The 19466-nt window shown below is 54.3% G+C and overlaps 1 protein-coding gene across 9 annotated transcripts in view; it reads left to right on the forward strand.

Moving 5' to 3' along the window:
- Positions 1 to 19176, forward strand: part of SLC20A2 (solute carrier family 20 member 2) — a 104055-nt gene extending 84879 nt beyond the window's left edge. For all 9 annotated transcript variants that reach the window (XM_062212914.1, XM_062212911.1, XM_062212909.1 and 6 more), the window contains 5 exons: positions 2453 to 2656; positions 5065 to 5656; positions 7860 to 8045; positions 8772 to 8856; positions 17731 to 19176. In XM_062212914.1, the coding sequence (XP_062068898.1) occupies positions 2453 to 2656; positions 5065 to 5656; positions 7860 to 8045; positions 8772 to 8856; positions 17731 to 17895 (1232 nt within the window). In that variant the 3' untranslated portion in view covers positions 17896 to 19176. The remainder of the gene's footprint in view (positions 1 to 2452; positions 2657 to 5064; positions 5657 to 7859; positions 8046 to 8771; positions 8857 to 17730) is intronic.
- Positions 19177 to 19466: the final 290 nt, after the last annotated feature.

Here is a 19466-nt window from a genome sequence, read left to right on the forward strand (position 1 = left end):
ATGGGTACATGTTATTATCCATTTGTCAAAACGCACAGAATGTATCAAGATGAACCCTAATCTAGACTCCGGACTTTGGCTACTAATGATGCATCAGTAATTATAGCAAATAGAGGAGTGTTGATGACTGGGCAGGTATAGGGGCAGAGGCTGTATGGGCACTGTCTGTACCTTCCTATCAATTGTGTCATGAACAGAAAACTACACTAAAAATGAAATCTATTCCAAAAAATTTTTAAAAATTGCGGGTACTTCAAAGTTCATGGAAAATTGGATAAAAAGAGAGGTTTATTTTGGTGCAAAAAACATTGGAAATCCATCCATAATTTTTTCTGCATAAGCGTTTTCTATGAACTTTTCAAAGAACCCTTATGTGTGGAAATTCTAAAGACTAAAATAGCCGAGATAGTTTTGAAAATGGATTAACTTGGAGGGCTCACACCGTGTGATTTTAAGACTTGCAAGACTGATAAAGCTGCAGGGCTGTGACGGTCATGAAAATATAAACACGTGCATTACAGAGGAAGAGCGTGCAGAGGTAGTCCCGCACCTGTGGCAAGAGATTCTGTCAGGTACAAAGGCAGTTCCGTGGAGAAAGGGGTCTTTTCAACGCGGTGTTGGATTGATTAGACATTCACGCACCCCCCAGAAAAAAGAAAGAAAAGGAAACTTGATCTAAGCCCTCCACCTTATAAAAAAATTAAGATGTGCCATAGATCAGAATGCAAAGTCAAAAAACAATGAGACTTTCAGGGAGGAAAAAACAGAGGGAAAACCTCAGTGACTTTGGGTTAAGCAGAGTTCTCAGATCTAACACCAAAAAACCAGTGCATTAAGAAGAGATTAGTTAATTGTACTTGATCGAAATCAGAAACCGTTGTTCCATGAGAAACACGACGAAGAGATGGGAAAGACAGCGCACGCACAGGGAGAAAGCAGTCGCAAAGCACCTGGCTTGCATTCAGAAGAGACAAAGAAATTCCAGGAAACAGACAGCCCCGTTAGAAAGATGGCACCCAGAAAGACATGAGAAGGGCCGGTAAGCCCAAGGGACAGGTGTCAGCACCGAAGCAAGCTGAATTCAGAGTGAGCTGTCCCCGCACACCCCAGAGTGTACTGGCTGCGGGCACACGCCGCCAGCCAGGAGGCCGGGCGGCCGGAGCTCCTGCACAGCTCAGCCAGCTCTTTAGCAGGGTGACAGTGCACGTTCCGTGAGCGGTGTCCGTACCACCCTTGCGTGTTTCCACATCCGCACAACATCTGTCCGGCACCTCCGTTTGCAAACAGTGAAAGCTGGAACCAACCCGGTGCGGCACAGAACAAGCAAACCAGCTGTGGCACGTCGCCAGGCAGCGAGGAGGGGTGGTAACGGGCTCCGGCTGAGCAGAAGTGACCTGCCACTGACTTCATCCACTTGACTTCCTGAAACAGGCCGAGTGCAGGGACCATAACAGCCAGTTCCCTGGGGGTCAAGGCTGGGGCAGGGCAGGGCGGGCGGGTGATGGGCTCTCCTCGTCCCAGTGAGGGTGGCAGTGACCCTGACTCGAGTCTCGGGTCCCCGGGTCGTCAGTCTGCTGCGTGTTAACTTGACCAACTAATAATTTGGAAAACCTCATTAACCCAACCCCAGGCCTCCTAGGGAGGCCACGCTGCTGGTGGATTAAGAGCAGTTGACGGAGTCTACTTCCTGCTCTGTGCTGCGAATAAGCGTGGTCTCTGCCCACGGCGAGCCCCCCACACCTGCCCCAGGCACCCACTGTCTGTCTGACTGACTCAAACAGGAAGGATCAAACGAGCCCCATGCTGCGTCCGTAGGGCCTTTCCTTGATAGCTAACCAACCCTTCATGTCATATGAGGGGACTTCAAAATGTGTGTGGAAAATGGAATTAAAAGACGAGCTTATTTGAGTGCAAGACAGTTTTGAAATCTATGCATAGTTTTTGTTTTGTTTAAAAATACACATTTTTCCGTGAGGCTTTTGAAGATCCTTGGAGACCTTAAAATCTTTGCTCTCCAGTTTGGCTATAATACCACAGTAGGAGACCTGCCTGTCCCCGATAGCTGGATTTTCTGGCCAGCATTCTCCAGAAAACGGATGGAATTCCGGGTTTTCTTTCTGTGGCTGTAGTTTTGTTTGTTTGTTTGTTTCTTGCCCCCGGTAAGTACCAGCAGATAAAGGTGTGAGGGTCCATGGAGATGTTTGTGGAATTCGAAATGAAAAGCTGAGTTTATCTTAGGTACACACACAAAAACTGAAACCTGTGCTTGCGAGTTCGTCTCCAAAGAGTTCACGGGAAAAACTGCTTGGAGCGTGCGGTCTTTTTGGTTTTTTTGGTGCCCAAATCAGGTTGCTTCCATTGTCCGTGACCTGTTCGAAGCATCCTGTCCACATCCATCTTCCGGTCCCAGGAATCCCTTCGCAGGTTCTCATTTACGACTGTACCTCTTTAGACAAACTCCAGAAAGAAAGCGCTTTGTCGCGAGCATCTGACGAAAGCCTCGGTCAAGTCCAGGAGGCCGAGTCCCCAGCGTTCAAGGAGCTCCCGGGCGCCAAGGCCAGCGACGACAGCACCGTCCCTCTGACCGGACCTGCCGGGGAGCCAGTCGCCACTGCTGAGGGCGCCCCAGCCGGGCACCACCCCCGGGCCGCCTACGGTAAGCCTGGGCAGCCTGCTGCCAGTGCCTGCAGGTGGAGCCCCTTGTGTAGTTGAGACAGGCCGCAGGGAGCTGGGGGAGGATGCTGGAAAGGAGCCAGAGACCACTCCGTGGGGGAGGCGAGCCGGCTCAGGTGCCTGCCACTCACAGAGCACACCCTCACCCTGCCCTGCAGCCCATGAGGAGACAGCTCTGCGTGGAGGGGCGGAGGTGGTCCCGCCACAGACTCAGAGACCTTAGGAACCCCCTGAACACCCAAGGGTGCCCGTTAGCTGCAGGAGCAGTGGACAGCGACCAGTGAGCTGCAGCCTCTGTGCCAGCACCCTCCAGGTCCTGGCAGGGGGAGGCCTTGGCACCTGCTTGCCACAGGTGCCATCTGGGACTGGCCCGGGAGAGCAGTGTAGCCTGTGACGCTGTAAGAAACGCCTTGAATGGCTGTCTTTACCCAAGCTGAGCTTTGTCTCCGGAATGCAATTTCCTGAAATAAGTCCCTTCTAAAGACAGTCTCCGTGGGGCTGTGGCAGTTTCACATCATTTTTAAAGATCGTATTACAGGCCGGTGCCGCGGCTCACTAGGCTAATCCTCCACCTGCCGCACCAGCACCCTGGGTTCTAGTCCCAATTGGGGCGCCAGTTCTGTCCCGGCTGCCCCTCTTCCAGTCCAGCTCTCTGCTGTGGCCTGGGAAGGCAGTGGAGGATGGCCCAAGTGCTTGGGCCCTGCACCCGCATGGGAGACCAGGAGGAAGCACCTGGCTCCTGGCTTCAGATCGGCACAGCACGCCGGCCGCAATGCACCAGCCATAGCGGCCACTTGGGGGGGTGAACCAACGGAAAAGGAAGACCTTTCTCTCTTTCTCTCTCTCTCTCACTGTCTAACTCTGCCTGTTCAAAAAAAAAAAAAGATCGTATTACAGCTTTTACCCTCCTGTAGGTTTCCAAGTTGTTTTAATTTAATTTTAAAGCCACTGCGTGTCCTTCATAGTCAATTTAGAAAATGGAGCGGACAGAAAAAACTACAGTCACCCCATGATGGATGAGGATGGTGGGGAGGGCTCCCCTACCCAGCCTCAAGGCAGGCACGCCCACATCCCCACAGCACAGCTGCGGTCCCAGCTTCCTGGTGCGGCAGCGGGGATGGCTCGGTACCTGGGGCCCTGCCACCCCTGTGGGGAAACCTGGATGGAGTTCCCAGCTCTTTGCTTCAGCCTGGTCCAGGCCCGGTCCCAGCCATTGCAGGCGTTTGGGTGTAAACCAGTGGGTGGAACTCCCTCTCTGTCCTTCTCTGTCTACCTCTCAAATACGTAAAAAGTTATGAAAATTTATTTAAGCTCTATTTTACTTATTTGAAAGCAGAGTGACAGGGGCCGGTGCCGCGGCTCACTTGGTTAATCCTCCACCTGCAGCGCCGGCATCCTATATGGGCGCTGGGTTCTGTCCTGGTTGCTCCTCTTCCAGTCCAGCTCTGTGCTGTGGCCCGGGAAGGCAGTGGAGGATGGCCCAAGTGCTTGGGCCCTGCACCCACATGGGAGACCAGGAGGAAGCACCTGGTTCCTGGCTTTGGATTGGTGCAGTGCGCTGGCCGTAGCGGCCATTTGGGGGGTGAACCAAAGGAAGGAAGACCTTTCTCTCTGTCTCTCTCTCACTGTCTAACTCTGCCTGTCAAATAAAAAAAAAAAAAAAAAAGCAGAGTGACAGAGAAAGAGAGGACAGACACAGAGAAAGAGAGAGGGAGGTCTTCTATCCACTCGTTCACTCCCCAGATGGCTGCAAAGGCTGGGGCTGGAGCAGGCCAAAGCCAGGAGCCAGGAACCTCTTCCCGGTCTCCCACGTGGGTGCAGGGGCCCAACACTTGGGCCATCTTCTGCTGCTTTCCCAGGCCATAGCAGAGAGCTGGATCAGAAGTGGAGCAGTCAGGACTCGAACCCGTGTCCATAGGGGGTGCCAGGGCCACAGGCGATGGCTTAACCTTCTGTACCACAATGCCAGCCCCCAAATTTATTTTAAAAAAATTGAAGGCGCCGTGGCTCAACAGGCTAATCCTCCGCCTTGCGGCGCCGGCACACCGGGTTCTAGTCCCGGTCAGGGCACCGATCCTGTCCCGGTTGCCCCTCTTCCAGGCCAGCTCTCTGCTGTGGCCAGGGAGTGCAGTGGAGGATGGCCCAAGTGCTTGGGCCCTGCACCCCATGGGAGACCAGGAGAAGCACCTGGCTCCTGCCATCGGAACAGCGCGGTGCGCCGGCCGCAGCGCGCTACCGCGGCGGCCATTGGAGGGTGAACCAACGGCAAAAGGAAGACCTTTCTCTCAGTCTCTCTCTCACTGTCCACTCTGCCTGTCAAAAAAAAAAAAAAAAAAAAAAAAAAAAAAAAAAAAATTGAAGGCCCCTCTTTTTAAGAAAAATGTCTTTCAGGAAGGGCCCTTTCCATGACTCACGGCTCTGCAAAGTCTCCCATCTCCAACGGCACGTTCGGCTTTGACGGGCACGCGCGGAGCGACGGGCACGTGTACCACACGGTGCACAAGGACTCAGGGCTGTACAAGGACCTGCTGCACAAGATCCACATCGACAGGGGCCCGGAGGAGAGGCCCGCCCCGGAGAGCAGCTACCGCCTGCTGCGCCGCAACAACAGCTACACCTGCTACACGGCCGCCATCTGCGGGCTGCCCGTGCACGCCACGTTCAAGGCCGCCGACGCGCCCGCAGCCCCCGAGGACAGCGAGAAGCTGGTGGGCGACGCCGTGTCCTACTCCAAGAAGCGACTGCGCTACGACAGCTACTCGAGCTACTGCAACGCCGTGGCGGAGGCCGAGATCGAGGCCGAGGAGGGCGGCGTGGAGATGAAGCTGGCGTCCGAGCTGGCCGACGCCGAGCCGCCGCGCGAGGACCCCGCCGAGGAGGAGAAGGAGGAGAAGGACACGGCCGAGGTCCACCTGCTCTTCCACTTCCTGCAGGTCCTCACCGCCTGCTTCGGATCCTTCGCCCACGGCGGCAACGACGTGAGGTGAGTCGGCTCGGGCAGCGCGCCACCTGCCGTCCCGCCGGGAGGAGTGCAAGCAGGGGTCTGGTGCCGCACAGGCAGGGCGGAGGTCTGGTGGGACGGTGAGAGCCCGGAGCCAGAAGGGACTCAGGCTCAGAGGCCTGGCCAGAGGGTGCTGCTGGGAGGGTCACCGTGTGGGGGCAGCCCCCACCGTCTCTCTGGATTGGGCTCCTTGGTGAGATGCCTGGGGGGCTGCATGCTGGGGTCAGAGTCGTGTAACTGAGCCCTTCCTCCAGCCCACCCCAGGAGCGGGTCCAGGCCACCTGTGGGCTCGGCGGGTGTAGACCCTGGCGCCTGGTGTAATAGTGCAGTAGGCATTCTTCCCCGCCTCACCTGGTGGGCCCACACCCGGCCTGGCCCTGGCCGCCTCCTGGAGTGCAGCAGCTCCACTTCCCACCTGGAGCCTGGGGCCCTGGAGAAGTCTCTGTGTCCCGAGTCTTGTACCATGGGATTTCCGTGAGGACCCGAGCCTGGCTTTGTCGAACGTGGCTGGGACGGCGCCCCTCGGGTTGTCGCTGTCCACACACTTTCCCTGGTACTGTCAGGGTCTCCGTCATGCAGGGCCGGTGTCTCTGCTGTGGTCTTGGTTATCAGGTCACGTAGGTAACCGTGGGTTTCCACCGTCTGCCTGTGTGCACCTGTGTTTCTGTCCTCAGTGAGAGAAGCCTTGTCACCAGACAATCCCGTGGGTCTTAGGTTCTGTCCAGTGTCTTGTGGGTGTGTCCAGGATTTTTTTTTTTTGAAGGTTTCTTTCTTTCTTTATTTGAAAGGTAGAGTTATAGAGAGAGATCTCCCACCCACTAGTTCACTCCCCAAATGCCCGCAGTGGCCAGGGCTGAAGCCAGGAGCTTGGGACACCATGCGGTCTCCCACGTGCTTGGGCCATCTTCCACTGTTTTTCCTGGTACCTTAGCAGGCAGCTGGATTGGAAGTGAAGCAGCTGGGAGTCAGATCAGCCCAGAGACATCACCAGCCTCTCCAGAGTATTTTACTTGGATGCCCTGTTCTGTTTCATCTTAGCAGTGTATCTCACAGCCCTGCTCTGGCCAGCCCCACTGGCCAGCCCACTTCCTCCTCATCACTGATTCTTTTATTTTTAAGATTTATTTTATTTATATGAAAGACAGAGTTACAGAGAGAAGTAGATCCAGAGAGAGAGAGAGAGAGGTCTTCTATCCACTGGTTCACTCCCCAGTTGGCCGCCAACGGCCAGAGCTGAGCCAATCCAAAGCCAGGAGCCAGGAGCTTCTTCCGGGTCTCCCACGTGGGTGCAGGGGCCCAAGAACTCGGGCCATCTTCTACTGCTATCCCAGGCCATAGCAGAGAGCTGGATCGGAAGTGGAGCAGCCGGGACTCGAACCGGCGCCCATATGGGATGCCAGCGCTGCAGGGTGGGGCTTTAACCCGCTGCGCCACAGCACGGGCCCCAGGCACCAATTCTTTACAGAGTGCTTGGTGGTGTCTCCCAGGGTGCACACAGGCAGGAAGCTGCACTCAGCACCAGAACTGGGAGTCAGCCCCAGGCGCTCCCAGGTGCATCCAGGCATCAGCTGCGGTAAACACACACCCCTCCCTGGCGTGGGGGCTTTTGAGCAGGGGTGTCGCCTGAGAGAAGCAAGGTTCTAGCAACAATAGTGTGCACTCAGACTGCGCGCCCGCCCCTCACCCGGGCCGCCTCCAGCTCGCCACATGACCTTGACCTCGACCTCAGTTTCCTGGGCAGTGAAGTGGGGGTGGTGGTAAACAGAAATGACCAGCAACCAGCTGTGGCCCCAGACAGGGACCAGTAGCTAATACTGTTAGTGACAGTACAGGGTGGCAGTCAAAAGAAATTGGAGAGAAAAAAAGGACTTGGTTATTGTGTCCATTTCTTGTGAGTTTTTTTTTTCCAGTACTTTAAAAAAAAAAAAAAAAAACAGAACGAGTCACATACACATTACAACAGGTAGTATGAAAAAAAGAAACAGACAACAACAGGTGTTGGCAAAGCTGTGGGGAAGTGGGGACCCGATGCATTTTACCCCAATAGAAGCAGGCGGTCAATGTGTGGCCACCAGGTCATGTGCACGAGCCACCAGCTGTCCTTGGGCCGAGAAGTCACTGTGGATGGCGCCCGCACGCTTACCTGGGTGACTGACGGGCTCTGGTTTTTTTTTTTTCCCCCCAGCAACGCCATTGGGCCCCTTGTGGCTCTGTGGCTGATTTACAAACAAGGCGGAGTGATGCAGGAAGCCGCCACTCCCGTCTGGCTGCTGTTCTACGGAGGAGTTGGCATCTGCATGGGCCTCTGGGTCTGGGGGAGAAGAGTGATCCAGACCATGGGGAAGGACCTCACTCCTATCACGCCGTCCAGGTGAGCCACCCTGTGGCCCCGTGTCACAGGGAAGACAGGGCCAACATCCTCGCCCTGCCTGGCCGCACTCCCCTGCCCCACCTCAGCAGCATGGAGCAGGAGGGCCAGAAAGACGGGGGAGGGGGGAGGAGAAGCTGGAATCAGAGCAGAGAGCGAAAGAGGGGCCCAGCCTCCGCACCCCCTAAGTCCAGGGACTTGACCCTCCCTGGACCTTGCTCCCTGAGGTCCAGGGAGCAAGCAGACAGGAGGCTGCAGACTGTACCAGGGCCCCTGCCTCGCCCGGGCGATTTCCTCACCACCTGCCCGCACACTGCGCACCCGGCCCCATGGGAGTGCACCTGCTGCCTGCCGCATGGTGGGGGGGTACCGTGTGGCCCTGAGATACTTTGGGACTATAACCAAAACTTAGAGCTGCATGTCAGAGGAGATGTTTTTAAAAAAGCAGCATCCGGAAAGGCGCTGCCTGCTAGCCCTTTCTTTCTAGTTTTTAGCTTCCTCCCTCCCACCCCCCCCAATCCCTTGAAATTCATTTCAATAAAAGAGTCTTTGTAAGAAGGCTGGCACGGAGAAGGGTGAGTGAGGAGGACCACGGGCCATCTTCCTGCACAGCGGGCATTGATGACCCAGTTCCAGCCGCGTGGCCCCCGGGGGCGGGAAACGGGACCGTGCCTCGCGCCAGGGCCGACAAAGGGCCTGTGCTGAGCTCTCTGCTCCCGCTCCCTGCAGCGGCTTCACCATCGAGCTGGCCTCGGCCTTCACCGTGGTGATCGCCTCCAACGTGGGACTTCCCGTCAGCACCACGCACTGCAAGGTAGGCGCCTGCCAGCCGGGCCGAGGCCATCCCGCGGGTGCCCGTCTGTGCCGGGCAGCGTCGCGGGGGCCCCTGGGTCCGTGGGCTATGCTTGCTGGGTGTCTAGGCCGCCGCTAGGCGTGGCCCAGCGCTGCACGTGTGAATGTCAAGTTCTGTTTCAAGAGGACTGTGAACGGGCAAGTGTGTTGAAGGCGAAGCCGGGGCGCTCTGGCATGAGAATGGCCTTATTGGGAAGAGCTTTTCTGGTTGTTTCTTTCTACTACAATGTATGGGAGAACCTGCATTCCCACAAATTTCCGACACATAGAGTGCCAGGCGTGGTGGTCAGTGCTTCGCACCTGCACTGGAAGTCGTTAACCCCCGTGAGAGCAGTGCTCCTTCCCAGTGAATACAGGAGAAAGCCCAGGCCTGACACGGTCAGCGAGCGAGGGAACTGGGGTCAGACCTGCCCCCCCGCGGTGCACAGCTGCACCACGGAGCCACCCCAGCTGAACCACGGCACCACGAGCCCTGCTGGGCGCTGTCCAGTGCCCTTGCGGATGTGCCTTTCAAATAAAAGGCAGTGTTACAGAGAGAAAGAGAGAGAGAGATCTTCCATCCACTGGTCCACTCCCCAAATGGCCATACCAGCCAGAGCTGGGGCGATCTGAAGCCAGGAGCCAGGAGCTTCCTCCAGGTCTCCCATGTGAGTGCAGGGGCCCCAAGCCACCTTCTGCTGCTTTCCCAGGTGCATTAGCAGGGAGCTGGATTGGAAGTGGAGCAGCCTGGACTCGAACCGGCGCCCATATGGGATGCCAGTGTTGCGGGTGAAGGCCCAGTGCCGGCACCCTCTTCCAGTTATTTAAAGATGATCAAAGAAACCCATGCTCCCCGAAGCCACGGAAACAACCCAGAACCGTCCAGAGCACAACGCCACCACCGCGCCCTCACCAGCGGCTCACCGTGGTGGCGCACGGAGCACGTGCACGTTAGTAAGACACGCACTTTCCCGAGGAAGTCGGGTGCTGGCTGTGCTGCGGGCAGCTTGTAAACAAGCACCATGCCCGCCGTCTGTCTAGTGCTGAGCCCGCCACCGCAGCCCCCCAGAGAAGGCACCTGCCAGCCCGCCAGGGGAGAGGCTGCTTTCCGCGTGGTCGGCGTGGGCTTGCCCAGCTGTTTCAGCAGCAGCGCGACCCCCTAACTCACCGACGATCCCGAGTCGGCCAGTAACACTGAATAACCCTAAACTCCAAGAGTACCTCTTCTAGAAGCAGACGGAAAGCAGAAAATGCCTTCACAAATGAACCGTGAACTCCTCGATTGGGTCTTACCGTGTCGCTCCCCCAGTGTTTCTGTTTCTGCTGCAATAAGGTTGGGGTGACTGAAGGACTTGTGTCCAGTTCGTAGGGGGCCTCAGGCACACGTCACTGTCCCACGGTATCTGTGCAGATCCCACGCAGGTGTGTCAGCGCCATCGGTAAACGCGAAAGACAGAGTCCAACCCACGTCCCCACCTGCTTGTCCCATGGCATTGTCCAGAGACCGCTAGGCCAAGCCCCGGGCAGGGTCTTGGCTCCCAAGACCTTGCGGGCCAGCAGAACAAATGACACCTGGCAAAGTCCCAACCCTAGAGGTCCTGGGAAGAGCCCACAGCCACAGCCTTGCAGCAGGTGCGTCCCCATGGGGCAGACTTGGGCAGCAGGAAGAGTGGGGCCCGTGGGAGGGAAGTATGACCTGGGAACCTTCCCAGAAGGTCGATGTCCACTGGGAGCCATTCCTGAATCGTACTGGTCCAGGAGCCGTTCTCCTGTGCCTGGTCTTTGAGGTCCTTGCTCAGAGCCAGCCATTGGATGGGGGTTGGGCACTTGGCAGGGAAAAAGGTGCAAACTCTTGTCTTCAGGTGAGCTTTTGAATTCGCGCAAATCTCATCACACTTCCTCCTGTGGCCGTAGCTAGGTGCTCAGCTTTGCTGTGGCCGGTTTAAAGCAGTCAGTGATACACACGTTAGCGGAATGTATGACCTGGGAAAGAATTCAGAAGTGATGCTGTCCCGTTTTATCCCTGGAGGCATGTTTAGGACAGTCTGCCTTTGATTGTAAATTTGCTCCATATAAGTGTTTCCGTTTCCTGCGTTTCCGTGGTGTGAGTTTTGCTCTAGGACTTGATTATTGGATACTTCGCTGGGCTCACGCCGCTGGCTACGGTCAGAAGCCTTAGTCAAAGACATAGAACCTGGTCTGGAAAACGCAGGTTTTCCCAGCCATGTTTGACTAGCACACGCTAGTCATTCTTCCCTGCCGTGACCGTGAGCCTAACACATGACACACGAGTCCACCACCCCGTGCAGAGATGGCTTGGGAGCCCTGAGGTAGGAAGGAGGGCTGACGTTACTGGAGGTGTTAGAGTTCCCCGTGGGGTGGAGGGAGAGTGTGCCCTCGCAGGGACTGCCCATGCTGTCAGCCTGCTGTGAGCAGCGCACAGCCACCCACAGCCCTTGGGTCTGGAACAGCAGCATATGGGAAACTCTGCTCGTTTAAAAATGTTGAGTTGTAGTTTATTGTTTAATATCTAGTTCTTGCTTCCTGGTTCCCTTCTCAGTAATTCTGTCAGTATCCAATGGTGGGCCTTACGTAACCTGGAACCATAATTTCTTAAAAGGGAAATTAGAATACAGCAAGGGATGCCAACTTTTATGCATTTTTAATTTTACGTAAAAGCCAGAGAGGGGCCGGTGCTGTGGTGTAGCGAGTAAAGCTACTGCCCGCAGTGCTGGCATCCCATATGGGTGCTGGTTCGAGTCCTGGCTGCTCCACTTTCCATCCAGTTCTCTGCTATGGCCTGGGAAAGCAGCAGAAGATGGCCCAAGTCCTTGGGCCCCTGCACCCACGTGGGAGAATCGGAAGAAGCTCCTGGCTCCTGCTGCCAGCACCTGCTGCCTCCCATGGTGCACAGTAGCAGGAAGCTGGCATTAGGAACAGAGCAGGACTGGAACCCAGGCACTCATTACTGATGCAGGTGTCTCGAGCAGTCTCTTTTTGTTTTTTAAATATTTATTTATTTATTTATTTGAAAGAGTTACATAGAGAGAGGAGAGGCAGAAAGAGAGAGAGAGAGAGAGAGAGAGAGGTCTTCCGTCCGCTAGTTCACTCGCCAATTGGCCGCAATGGCCAGAGCTGTGCCCATCCAAAGCCAGAAGCCAGGAGCTTCTTCCGGGTCTCCCACGTGGGTGCAGGGGCCCAAGGACTTGGGCCATCTTCCACTGCTTTCCGAGGCCATTAGCAGGGAGCTGGATCGGTTGTGGAGCGGTCAGGTCTCGAACCAGTGCCCACATGGGATGCCAGCACTGCAGGGTGGGGGGGCTTTAACCCACTATGCCACAGCACGAGCCCCTCAAGCAGTATCTTAACTGCTGCACCAAATGTCCACCCCAGTGCTGTTACATATCAGCCGAAGATGACATCAACCATGAAAACATACTGTGTCTTTTCTGAGCCAAAGGACATGTGACCGCTGACCTCACAGAGCAGAGCTATTAGAACTCATAAATTACTAAAGTTGAGCCTAGGACAAAGGAAGGAGAGGCATGCTAAGGAGTGAAAGGATGTGAAGCATGCATTGAGAAGAGACTGGGCGGTAAGCATGTACCAGGTGTTTGCCCTGATGACCACACGCCTCCTTGCATCGCTTTAAAAATTAGTCATAAACGTAGATAATAAGTGAATAGTAAAGCACTTTGAAATAAACAGAGATTAAAGTCTCCATAAAGTTTTTAAAATGGAAGTTGTGTTAACCAGCACTCTCTAATCACAAAGAAATGAAACTGGAAATTGATGTGTCAAAATAAGAAAGTATGAAGCATCTTCTTTAAAGATTTATTTATTTACTTGAAAGTCAGAGTTACACAGAGAAAGGAAAGATGGAGTGTTTGTGTGTGTGTGTGTGTGTGTGTGAGAGAGAGAGAGAGAGAGAGAGAGAGAGAGAGAAAGTCTTCCATCCGCTGGTTCACTTCCCAATTGCCCACAATGGGCGGAGCTGCGCTGATCTGAAACCAGGAACCAGGAGCTTCTTCCAGGTCTCTCATGGGGGTGCAGGGGCCCAAGCACTTGGGCCATCTTCTACTGCTTTCCCAGGCCATGGCAGAGAGCTGGATCAGAAGTGGAGCAGCCAGGACTCGAACCAGCACCCATATGGGATGCCGGCAAGGTTGGCAGTGGCTTTACCCACTATGCCACAACGCCGGCCCCAGCCCTGGAGCATTTTCAATACTCTTGTACGTAACAGTTGAATAAAGGAGATAGCAAATATATATGACAGCTTTCTTGGGAAATACTAGGCACCAGCTGTATACACGTGACTGCACAGAGCACAGCTCCTGGCAGCCAAGGGTCCTGTGGGATGACAGTCCCCATCTGCAAGTGGTTTAATTGATCCACAGGAAAGTAACAGATTGGGATTTCATAAAAAGTCCAGAGCAGTAAAAATCCTGAGGAAACAGAGGATATGAGAAGTTCAAGAGCACAACAGGGCTGGGTGTTGGTGCAGCGATTTAGACTCCAGCTGGGACACCCACACCCCGTATCAGAAGGTCTGCGATGGTCCCAGCTCCACGTCCACACCCAGCTTCCTGGTAACACGCACCCTGGCAGGAGTGGTGATGGCTCAGGCTGTGGGTCCCTGCTACCCACATGGGCACCTGGATCGAGTTCGGAGCTCCTGGCTTCAGCCTGGTCCCCCAGGGTGAGGAATAAACCAGCAGATGATGGATGATGTCGCTGTCTCTCTCACTCTGTTTCTGTGTGTGTCTGTGTGTGTGTGTGTCTCACTGACTCTCTGCCTTTCAGAAAAAAATTAAGTTGACCATTCAGTGTTTTTTTGTTTTCTTATTTTTTTTTTGACAGGCAGAGTGGACAGTGAGAGAGAGAGACAGAGAGGTGCCGTTGGTTCACCTTCCAATGGCCGCCGCGGCCGGCGCACTGCGCTGATCTGAAGCCAGGAGCCAGGTGCTTCTCCTGGTCTCCCATGGGGTGCAGGGCCCAAGCACTTGGGCCATCCTCTACTGCACTCCCGGGCCACAGCAGAGAGCTGGCCTGGAAGAGGGGCAACCGGGACAGAATCCGGCGCCCCAACCGGGACTAGAACGTGATGTGCTGGCGCCGCCAGGTGGAGGATTAGCCTGTTGAGCCATGGCGCCAGCCGACCATTCAATGTTTAAAAAATTTGTTTAAATAAAAACACAATAAATTAAAAAACAACAGGGAAGATGAAGAAGGCTAGTGGTTACTCATAAAATAATATCAAACCACATCATGGAAAAGGAGGAAGTGGAATTGAGTTAAAAAGGAGAAAGACACAATTAGAATAACAGAATTGTTTTAATTATAGAAGAAACCACACGGATATATGCTAAGGGCTTGAAAACCTCTGAGAAACAGCACAGCAATGTTGGCATATGGAGTAGGAAAACAAGTATACAGCCCTGAGCAGCACTTTAGGGCAAGATTAAGGGAGTCTTCCAAAAACAGTGATTCTCACCCAAAAAAGCAAAAGGGAAGGGGTGCACCGCCAGCTGCCTTCAGGGTAGATGTGTTCACTTCCTCCATTAGAAAGATTAATTCTAACATTGTGGAAACTTTCCCCCGCAAGGAGGAACAACTGCAGACCTGGAACCTCGGGTTCCTCCTACACAGCACACACTGACATTCCTGACGCCAGAGCCTAACGTAACGCATCCCCAACGAGAGAAGCCGAAGCTGCACTGATAGTAAATGACAGCAACAGTATCATCAAGAGCAGCAGGGCCACGCTGATCATTTTTTTTAAGACATTTATTTATTTTGAAAGGCAGAGTTGGAGAGAGAGACAGAGAGGGAGAGAGAGACAGAGAGAGAGATCTTCCATCTGCTGGTTCACTCCCCAGATGCCCACAAGGACCTAGGGCTGAGCAGGCCAAAGCCAGGAGCCTAGAACTCCATGTGGGTCTCCCACGTGGGTGCAGGGGCCCAAGCACTTGGCCATCCTCTGCTGCTTTCCCAGGAGCATTAGCAGGGAGCTGGATCAGAAGCCCGCACTGGAACAACTTCTACGATTGTTCTAACGTGCTGAAACTCCCGAACTGTGGGTGGTCTACAGTGACAACTGCTTATGAGACTGGCAGTTTGTGTTTGTATGTGGACCCCAAAGCATGCTGGGAAAGCTTCCTCCTCAGAGCAGAACCCCTGGTGCTCAACGGGAAGAGAGGTGCTCGTCACCATTTGCAGCCATCATGATAAAGACGGGATCCAGGAGAGGAAAGTGTGATAAGAACAATACCTGGACGTTATTAAACACCTCTAATTTTATTCTGGCAAAATGTTAAAAATTGGTAAATTTGAGTTAAAGGGTGATAGTTCTTAATCTTTTAAGTTTCAAATGATTTTAAGGTACACGTTTGTTACTTTTAAGGTTTTTTTATCTTTATTTGAAAGGCAGAGTGAGAGGGAGAGATTGAGAGATTGAGATTCTATCCACTGGTGCCTACAACAGCCAGGGCGAGGCCAGGCCAAAGACAGGAGCCAGGAACTCAATATGGGTTTCCCATGTAGGCAGCAGGGACCCAACTACTTGAGCCATCGTCTGCCCCACCCCCACCCACATGCAGGGAGCTGGAGTGGAAGCACCAGGCCCAAGACGGACTGACTGGCAGATTGATTGATAAATAGATTGACTGGTTTAGAACAGCAGCTCTTGACTTTACATGAGAGACAGTCAGAGAGAGAGAGCGCGCGCTTCCATCCGCTGGCTCACCCCCACATAGGCACTGTGGTCCCAGCTGGGGGAGGAGAACTCAGTGCGCGTCTCCCACATGTGTGTCAGGAGCCGCGTCTTTCAGCCGTCACTGCTGCCTCCCGTTAGCAGGCAGCTGGCGTCAGCAGCCGGAGCCTGGCACTCGGGTGAAGGCTGCGGGCCTCTCACCTGGTGCCGGCCACCGTGGAGCTAAACACCTGCCACTCAGGATGCATTTTAAATGCTCCTCTTTAGCTAATAGTCTGTTTCAGGAAACATTCGTTTTTTAAGTCTAAAAACAAATGCGTAAATATCAATCTATTCATCATGAGGCTATTTATAATAGAGAGAAGAAGGAGAAGCGAATTGAAATGCTTTAGAATTTTCAAGTACACCCACCTAAAGCGTCTACCATTTTCCTTGCCCATCAGAAGGGCTGAAGACGGCACACTGATATAATGCAGGTTCTTGTAAAGAAATGAGATGGCAGTGTACTCTAATACGTCCCAGTGAAGGCATGCTTGCAAAAAAGATACTAGAAACAGGGGCCGGCGCAGTGGCATGGTGGGTAAAGCTGCCGCCTGCAGCACTGGCATCCCACAGGGCACTGGTTCCAGTCCTGGCTGCTCCACTTCCGATCCAGCTCCCTGCTATGGCCCGGGAAAGCAGTAGAAGATGGCCCAAGTCCTTGGGCCCCTGCACCCACGAGGGAGACCTGGAAGAAGCTCCTGACTCCTGGCTTCAGGCTGGCCCAGCCTGGCTGTTGCAGCCATTTGGGGAGTGAACCAGCAAATGGAAGAGCATGCTGTGTGTGTGTGTGCCTCTCCCTCTCTATAACTCTTTCAAATAAAATAAATAAACCTTTTTTAAAGAAAATATTTGAAATACATACATGTAGTAGTGAGCTCCGAGTAACACCCCACTCCTCCCATTACACAAACTTGCAATTATACTAGGACCTTTAAGAAAAGGTGTATTTATTTATTTGAAAGGCAGAGTTACAGAGAGGCAGAGAGAGAGAGAGAAAGAGAGAGAGGTCTTCCATCCGCTGGTTCACTCTCCAAATGCCCACAATAGCTAGCGCTGAGCCGATCCGAAGCCAGGAGCTCCTTCTGGCTCCCCCAAGCAGGTGCAGAGGCCCAAGGACTTGGGCCATCTTCTGCTTTCCCAGGCCACAGCAGAGAGCTGGATCCAAAGTGGAGCAGCCGGGACTCAAACCGGCGCCCATATGGGATGCCAGCACTGCAGGCAGCAGCTTTACCTGCTACACCATAGCGCCAGCCCCTAGGGCATTACTTTTATGCTTTAAGAAAAGAACGCATTTAAAGGAGAACAGCTTGAAACATGCTTGCACACACACACACGCACACACACACATGCACACACACCCCTCCCCTACAAGGGAGTCCAGAACAAAGGCAGGGCCCTGAAAGGAAAGCACTGGAAAGGCACCGGGAGTGACGGGCAGAACTGATCTCGGGCAGTCACGTTTCTGGATCCGACCGTGCGAGGCCTTGTGGTCCAGCGAGCTCTAGGCACCGCCAAGCAGGAGCACCATTTCCTGATGCCACACGGGGCCTGGCCCGAGAACTCAGAGCATCCCAGGCTGACCCTTCCTCGGGCGGGGGCTCTTGTCCTCCCGGCGCTGTGGACTGAGATGTCGGAGCGGCTGCCTCTCCGTGCGCTGCCGGGGTTCTGTGCTCTGGTTGGCCTCCGTGTAGAAGGAGTTAGTGTTGGATTCCCCGTTGCCCCAGCGCTGAGCTGTGTTTGCTGGGTGAAGCCCATCGGCCCCCGGGCCAGCTCTTAAAGGACATGAGTACACATTGCACGAGGATCCTCAAACTGCCATTGGCATGGGGCACACTGGCCCTGGGGTCACATGCGAAATAAGGTGCCACGGCTTGATTTATGAAATAAATGTGTTCCTAGTAGGGTTAACTTCACTCAGACCGAGCAGACCCGCCCACTGAAATGAGCCGAGGACAACGACACCTACAATCTGAGTCTGACAGGCTCTGGGGAGAGGACGGGTGGATGCCTGGTTCATGCCTGGGATGGCCTGTTTGCTGCAGGTGTCACTGGTGAGGATGTAGGGCCTCTGCTCTCAACACTGAAACGTTTGTCCCCCCGCAGGTGGGCTCTGTGGTGGCTGTGGGCTGGATCCGCTCCCGGAAGGCTGTGGACTGGCGCCTCTTCCGGAACATCTTCGTGGCCTGGTTCGTGACGGTCCCCGTGGCCGGGCTGTTCAGTGCTGCGATCATGGCTCTCCTCATGTACGGGATCCTCCCATACGTGTGACCTGTCTCGGTTCCAACGGGACGGGGTGGTGTGGGGGTGTGTGGCTGCCGCGTGTCCTCATGTCTCACACACACACACACACCCTGTCCGCCAGGCTGCAAATGCCCTCCCAGAGCTAACTTCACTACTGCACATAACACTACGCATTCAGCTGGTATCATGGTGACAGGATGTGGTGCGGTCCCTTAGATATTAAACTGCATATTGTACACATAGAATAGGTAGCATTATTACAAACATACTCAACTTGGGAGTGGAGATAATTGCCTAGAACTCAGTCCCCGGTCAATCCTGTACATAATGATTTCAGTGGCAGATGGCAAGACAGTTCTCAAAGGAAAGCGTGGACTGGAAGGTGCCCACTCGTCCAGACGACATCTTCCCCTTTGACTACTGTAAGAGAAGTGAGCAGCAGGATACGCACACGGCCGACTCGGGCGGGTGAGGCTGGCAAGGGGCCCACAAGTGCTTTTCACTGCAGACAGCTGTGTACCGGTTCTTGTACAGTAGACCCTCGTGGCTTTTGTAAATACTGAAAACCTGTAATTTTTGTAACGGTGTGTGTTTCCCTTCCACTTTTTCTGATCCGAGATTTTTGGAAAGTACCAAAGAAGCAGGGGTATAGTTTGCCAGTATTATATTTTCATATTGTGCGTCTCCCCTCGTCCTTAACCACTACCGCCCTCCTGGGAGGCGGCCACACCAGCCCAATCCCCACCTGCCCAGGGCATCGTGTGGCCGAGGCCCCAGTCACCCATCGCCAGCAGGTCACACTTTGGATCCCCCGCCCACCAGCAGCCCCACCCTCCCCCCCCAACACAGACCACTGCCACCACGTCCCAGATCCCAGGCAGCCCTGCCGTGGCCGTCACCGTCATCAGCATAGCGCGTGCCAACGTGCCAACGTGTGTGTCCAGTGCAGTCTCCCGGCCCTCTCCCTGCGGCCTGCGGAGCAGAGTTCCCGCCTCCAGTGTGAGAGGCGTGCGGTTCTCCAGTGCTTTGCCACTCTAGATCCCAGGGGCAGGAAGAGGGAACGTGAGCAAACGCGCTGGCCGTGGGGCTCTCTCCGAGGCCTTGACCAAGCTGAACGTGCCGATGCTCTACTGTAGCCCCAGCAGATTTCTCTTCTTTTTTTGTTGACAGCGGGAGGAAGTGTGACTAATGTCAGAGCCTGAAACTATGGAAATGCTGCTAAAATTTTTATATTGACAAACATTTTCTCGGTACTTCATTGTGATTTTGCATTAATCAACCACATTAAATTTATAATTAAAAAAACGCCCCTCCAAAGTTGGCCTCCGAAGTCTCTCTTCTTCAATGTTGACGTCTGCTTTTCTCCCCAACTTTCCACACAAAAGCTGTATCGTTCGTCCACTCGCGTTTTTCAGCTACCTTTCATTGTTTCCCCCTTCTGCTGTTCTGTGTGTGTGCGGAAAACACGGGTGAGCAAGAACAGGCAAGAATGGTCTACACCCTGCACTCAGCAGGCCCCACTGTCTACACACAAGGGCACTTCAGCAAGTTCACAGACGGGCTGGCACTGTGGCACAGCGGGTTAAACCTCCACCTGA

Source organism: Lepus europaeus, chromosome 16, assembly GCF_033115175.1.
Source record: "Lepus europaeus isolate LE1 chromosome 16, mLepTim1.pri, whole genome shotgun sequence".
In the NCBI taxonomy this organism is placed as follows: Eukaryota; Metazoa; Chordata; class Mammalia; order Lagomorpha; family Leporidae; genus Lepus; species Lepus europaeus.